The sequence below is a fragment of the Monomorium pharaonis genome, chromosome 5, assembly GCF_013373865.1.
Source record: "Monomorium pharaonis isolate MP-MQ-018 chromosome 5, ASM1337386v2, whole genome shotgun sequence".
NCBI lineage: Eukaryota > Metazoa > Arthropoda > Insecta > Hymenoptera > Formicidae > Monomorium > Monomorium pharaonis.
In genome coordinates this window covers 28173451-28179958 of record NC_050471.1, presented here as the reverse complement: position 1 = coordinate 28179958, position 6508 = coordinate 28173451, and the positions used below count along the sequence as shown (strand labels likewise).

The window sequence follows — 6508 nt, the reverse complement described above, 5'->3', positions numbered from 1 at the left end:
AAGGGGCTTATTTTATTATATGCAATGCAAATTAAAACGTACACAGAAAAAAAGGTATATTGTTATTTTGACAATACCTTTAGTTTTAAAATGAAAGTCTTGAAATAAGATTATATTGCGTTAAATTAAAAAAAATTACTTGACTGAAGATTTATTTTAAGATCTTATATAGTTTAATCAAGAAAATGATATTCTTGTAATTTAAGAATAATTTTCTTGAAATGGAAACGAAAAAATGTTGGATAGAAAATACTGTATGTTCAAATCGAAGATTATAATTTTCTTAGAATAAAATTATTAAAATAATTATATTCTTGAAATAACAATTACAGTATTGAAATAAGACTATAATATTATTGAAATTCAAGATTTTCAAATTCTTCTAAGAAGATTATTGTTACGTATATATGAAACTATGAATGCGTTCATATAAATATATAAGAATTAATTTGACATTTGCTTTTTTTCTGTGTATGATTTTTTATCTTAATTCTTTTTTTTATGACATATCGATGAAAATGATTAATTTTTCTCAGAACTTTTCACATGATTTTTTAAGAGTTTTTTTTTAATATTTACATTTTGTCGGCAATTCTTTATATAAATTCTGAAATTGCATAAATGTCCCGAGATTTTTTAAGTGTTTTATTCTATAATTTCTGTCAAACTCTTGTAAAATCTAAAAGGTTTAAAAGACGTCACGTTAATTCGGGACTTCTTTTTTACAAATTTCCGCGCTACAATTGGCCGCGATAGCACCCAACTTCTTCTTCAGCTGCGCCCAATCGCAGACTCCGTCCTCGCAGCCTTCGATGGTCACGGGGCTCTCGTTTAAGTAGAAGGAGACCTTGAAGGGAGTGTCGGACGAATCGCACCTAACATAAAATTATTCACAATGTGTAATCATATATAATATTATATATTACAATTAATAGAAAAATTTTATTAGTCTTCAGAAAGAACTGACTCGCAGAGACTGAAATTCTTAATATAAAGCATGTATTTTTTAATTTCCTTTTAATTTTTAGTAACGGACATCTGTGACTGTTACCTGTGGAAGACCGCCGCAAAATTCGAGGCGAACGGCACCAACCGGGAAATCCTCCAGCTTCTATGACCCATGTCCCGGAAGTTCGCGGCCGTTAGCGGCACCGAGTCCTTGCCGATTCCCATCGCGGTGAGGAACAGCGATACCGTATGCGAGTGCGAGAAGTAGAACACGCCCCTCGGCTCGTCGCCATTCGTCTCCAGCTTCCTGCGGGATTTTAATTAGAAGAAAGAAAAATCAATCAAACAAATGATCTTGCAACTTCAGCAAAAGTCATATCTGTATAAAAATTAGTTGAGATAAATAAATAATTAGCGCATACTGTGATATGTATATGTATTGCATCTAATCAATCTACACAGAAACAAAGGATATTGTTATTTTGACAATACCTTTAGTTTTAAAATGAAAATCTTGAAATAAGATTATATTGCGTCAAATAAAAAAAAATTACTTGAATGAAGATTCATTTTAAGATCTTATATAGTTTACATTTTTTCCTTTCCATTCAAGAAAATTATTCTCAATTAACAAGAATATCATTTTCTTGGTTGAACTATATAAAATTTTAAAATAAATTCATTCAAGTAAATTTTTTTGATTTAACGCAATGTAATCTCATTTCAAGATTTCCGTTTTGAAACTATAGATATTGTCAAAACAAGAATATTCTTTTTTTTTGTGTCAGATATCAAAAAAATGAAAGATATTACAGTCTCTCTTGAATTCTCTTGCGGAGATAGAGGATTACGCTTACGTGAAATGTTCGAACATGTCCCGGACGGGGTGACACCCGAGCTCGCTGTTGATTTCTTCTCCTGGACCGGCGTCGTAGTAATACGCGAGATCGTACAGGTACTCGAAGACTAACATAGCGTCTTCGGTGAACGCGTCGCACCAGGGCGACGGTTTGTTCGGACACACGGCCCTCTCGAAGCGACACACGTCGTACAGGAGAAACGCTGCCTCTGAAATTATTTTTGATAACTGGCAATTGATAAGAATTCGAAAATTAAATGTAGCCTGGCGAATAATTACGCACCTCTTACGGACTTATCTGTGATATTCAAACGTCGAGAGATATCGTTCAAAACTTTTGTCATCTCCGGGCCGTCAGTAAACTTCGTCGTCTCCCCGTTGTATTTGTTATTCCAAGGCACGCAAGTGTCGTACAGCTATTTTGAAAACGACTGATATGAGAAATCTTGCATGCAAGAAAATATGTATCTCTTAGTCTCTAAAAAAAATATCTTGTCCTGAGTCTTACATTCTTTCGAAGTTTCGGGAAGATAACTTTTAGTGATTTGAAAGATATCTGATATAATAAGTATATTAAAACTGCCCTTCAAGATGCTTTTTAACAGTAAATTAATATATTTTGTAATTGAATTAAGGTAAAGTTAATGGATTGTAAAATTAATTGATTTAAAAATGACACGAACAGAAAATTAACTCAATTAAAGTTACGTTCAAATTAAATTAATTCAAGTTGAAGTAAAGTTTATTTTAAGAAGCATTGTTTATATTAATTTAAAAAGCCATATAATTTATTTAAATGAGATTACCAACACATTTCTACCCAACCCTACTTTTAAGTTATCTAAAAAATATCTTTTAAAGATGTCTTTTGCGACGCGCGCAAATTTTCAATATTATACAAGAAGGAAAAAAAAATTAACAATTGAGAGCGCATTTCTAATCCTTCAGATATTTTCCGTGGTGTCTAAGATTAAAAGCAAATAAGATGTGATTCTTTAGATATGTTACGTTTAATAAAGTGTCATTGGCAGTCGGCACTATTTTGAAGTCGAGCGATGTTTCACTGCCATTTTCTTCGAAGGAATTCATCATGACAATATGTTCTTCTATGTCCAGCGAATCGTACTGTAAGGTAAAAAAATATACAAATAGATTAAAAAATTTGTTTACTTTCTTCTTTGATCAGAAAATAAAGGATCAATTTTTAATGATTTTACCAAACATTTAATTGTTAAAGATTAATTTTTTAATATTTTAAAATTAAACAGTTTTTTATACGTGCATTTGTTTATATTAAATGATAATTATACTAATAATATGTAAAAAAATGTGCTTTTACTAGAAACGATTGAAAATTTTAATTTCTCACGATTCTCTGAATCGTTATTTTAGTTGTTATGTATTTTTAGAAAACTTTCGATTTATTACCTTGATTAAAGGATCATCCGACACTATCGTGAAGTTAATGCCCAAAGCTCCCTTCATGAAAGACATCATGCTAAGGATAGTGCGTTGCTTGGCCGTCGATTTAAACTAAAACATAAACGATGAAGAAATCTATTAATTAATATACATTACAACTAATAATATATCAACATATTATAAACAGTCCGTTGAACATAGTAAATAAATAGAAAAAGATACCGCGATAATAATAGATTAGATCGGGCTACTACAAATAGATTTCTTTTGCATATGATTTTTACTATTTTACAGTTTGTCCTATCGATAAGTATGTTAGTTTAGACTACGTCCCGATTTTATCTTTAAAAGCGCGTTATGAGAAAGATTAAAAAAGGGAAAATATAAAATAGTTTTAAGATGCTATCCTCTCAGAAAGGATTTCTGATATCAAAACGAAAAATATTCTTGACATATTTAATCTTATTACAAACTTATGTAGTATAAAAATAAAATCAGATTAAGATTAAATCAGAAATTTCTATCTTCAGATCGGTCCATTTTTAAATCTAGAATATCATAAGATTGTCACAAATTTGCTAAACCATTTCTAAGAAAATTAATAAGATAACATCAAAAGTCACTTTATTTTAGATTGAAGAATAAAATAAACTTTTCATTTATTTCCAAGAATAAAATATTCCGTATTTAATAATAAATATGATTGGCGCTATTCTATTTTATGATGCGACCGATTCTATTTTATGATAGATCGAAGATTAATAGCATTAGATCCAGAAATCTTTTCTGTGGGTGTAGAAACATATAAAATAATCTAATATTGTTAATAACATGCTTACTGTTGTTTAAATACTAAACGATTTGTAAAAGAAAATCATAAAAAATTAATAAAAGCATATTTTATATGGAAAGAACACAAATGCATGAGTTTTTATTTAATTTTTTCCAAGCAGATGTCCAGTTTTCCAGAAATAAGGAAATATCGCTTTAAGAGATCAGTAGTGACGACTTTATTGTGATAATAAGAGAGTTCCTTCATTTTTTATATTAATCTTCTACTGGTTCAGCACCATTGCATTGTTCCGTTTGCATAACTCTTGTCTCAAAAAATAAAATTATATTGAGTGATTGTGTACTCAGTGTAAAGATTTTAATTTTTATATTGACGAGTTTACAGAGAACTGATTGACTTTATCACAACCATTACAATAAATTGTTTATCGTGTTTCGCAACACTTTCACCTCTCTCTCAAATCGTTACCTTGAAATTCTTGACCTCCGTGTCGAAGAGTGTCGGCAATTTCGCTTTGACCCTCTCGCCGAGCGACACCCATTCCCTTTCGCCCTCCGTCACCAAAAACTTTCCCTTACCTTTGACGAACTCGGAGCAGGTCTCCCAGTTCTTCGATACCTTCGCGTACGGAGGTATACCTGCGAAAGTGGTCGGTCAAAAGTAAATTCTGAAAAGTAAATCGAAATTTTAGAAAGCTCCGAATTTCCTCACTTACAAGCGCCGTATATTTTCTTCGCGATCTCCGGAAAATTGCGGCGCATCTTGCGCGCAAACGTCATGATACGTCTCATCTTAGTCTCGTCCGGATTGCGCGTCCCGTGCCTACCCAGCATCCATATCTGCATCGGTTTGCAGTCTGAAAAAGTCGATCGTCAAGCCCGTTTGATGGTGAAAAAGTGACTTTTGAAAAAAGATTTCTTTCATCTTTGCCGCGAATACTTACTCGTTAGAGTCATATTTTCTACGGTGTTGTTATGGATATAGGAATACGCCGTCTTGGTGCCGGTGTAAGGATAAGTATTTTTATAGGGGTGACAGGAGACAGGTACCCTTAACAGCGCGGCCCTCGCCAGGTATATTACGGAAACGAGGATGCATAGTCTCATCCACATCGTGCAAATCGTTGCTTTTTACTGTACTCTAAATGAAAAAATAAACGGAGACGCGCTTGGATCACATTTTTTGCTGAAGTAATAAATAGGGTCGAATTTTTTAAACAAATAATTTTAACACACTTGACACCGCAGTCACGCGCCTTGTGCGTGCTATTTAGCTTTCTATCTTTTTACTTTTTAAAACTAACTTGCAATGACAATTATGTAGATAACCATCTATACAAATTATCTTTTGTTAATCTCCGCGATAACAGCCTCTCTGCACGAAGTTGTCGGAGTAAGAAAATCAATCTGCGTCACAAAAAGGCGATGATAACGTTTCGATAGATACGACTATCAATTTTATTTCTTTTTTTTAAGAGTAGATAACGCAATATTCTTGAACATTACAACTACAGTAAAAATGTATAATTTTTAATGTCTTACTAAAATGATTTTCATAATATTATTATGAAATTATATAAGAAATATATAAGAAATTAAGAAATACATTTTTGAAAATATTAAATGTTATAAAATCTCGTTATTGTAATAATAATTCAGTGTAAATAATAGTGTTAATAAAGTTTTGCTTACACGGAAAAAATTACTCTCAAATTGAAACTTATGTATTCAAATTAACGCGATTCTTGTTTCATATATAAGCAACAATATACATATAATCTTCTTAGAAGAATTTGAAAATCTTGAATTTCAAGATATTATAGTCTTATTTCAATACTATAAGTATTATTTTAAAAATATAATTGTTTTGATAATTTTATTCTTAGAAAATTATAATCTTCGATTTAAACATGTAGTATTTTCTATCCAATATTTTTTCTTTTCCATTCAAGAAAATTATTCTTAAATAAAAGAATATTATTATATAAAATTTTGAAATAAATCTTCATTCAAGTAAATCTTTTTGATTTAACGCGATATAATCTCATTTCAAAATTTCCGTTTTGAAACTGGAAATATTGTCAAAACAAGAATATTCTTTTTTTTCTGTACTTGTTAATCTTTTGATTGTTAAAGTATTATAATATTTCCCTCCACGTGAGAGAGAAGAGTACGACTACTCTCGCACGAACAAGAACACGGATTGAACAAAGTTACATGGACAAAGTTACCTCTCGAGTTGGCACTATTCGTGAATCGTCTCCGTGAGAATTTGCATAAATGCCAGCCAGTTGAATGTTGTACGTGTAATAAACGATTAGTCCTGATAATCGCAAAGCGAGAAGTGGAGGGGCGATTCACTATATTTATTTACACAACACTTCGATATATTTATTCATTTTTTTCTTTCTTGAGCACTCGTTGAGGAACAGACGCAGTGCTTGCGGCACGTTACTCGTTGACATCGAACGACCACTGCTGCCCTGA

At 31.5% G+C, this 6508-nt stretch overlaps 1 protein-coding gene across 1 annotated transcript; it reads right to left on the bottom strand.

Annotated features, from left to right (window-relative positions):
• Positions 1 to 568: 568 nt before the first annotated feature.
• LOC105836920 (multiple inositol polyphosphate phosphatase 1) lies at positions 569 to 6499 on the bottom strand. The gene is made up of 10 exons (XM_012681288.3): positions 6253 to 6499; positions 4966 to 5162; positions 4738 to 4878; positions 4491 to 4660; positions 3236 to 3340; positions 2816 to 2932; positions 2091 to 2223; positions 1806 to 2016; positions 1052 to 1255; positions 569 to 875 (listed from the first exon to the last, which is right to left on the bottom strand). The coding sequence occupies exons 2-10, from the start codon at positions 5132 to 5134 to the stop codon at positions 704 to 706; spliced, it is 1422 nt and encodes a 473-aa protein (XP_012536742.1). The 5' UTR covers positions 5135 to 5162; positions 6253 to 6499; the 3' UTR covers positions 569 to 703.
• Positions 6500 to 6508: the final 9 nt, after the last annotated feature.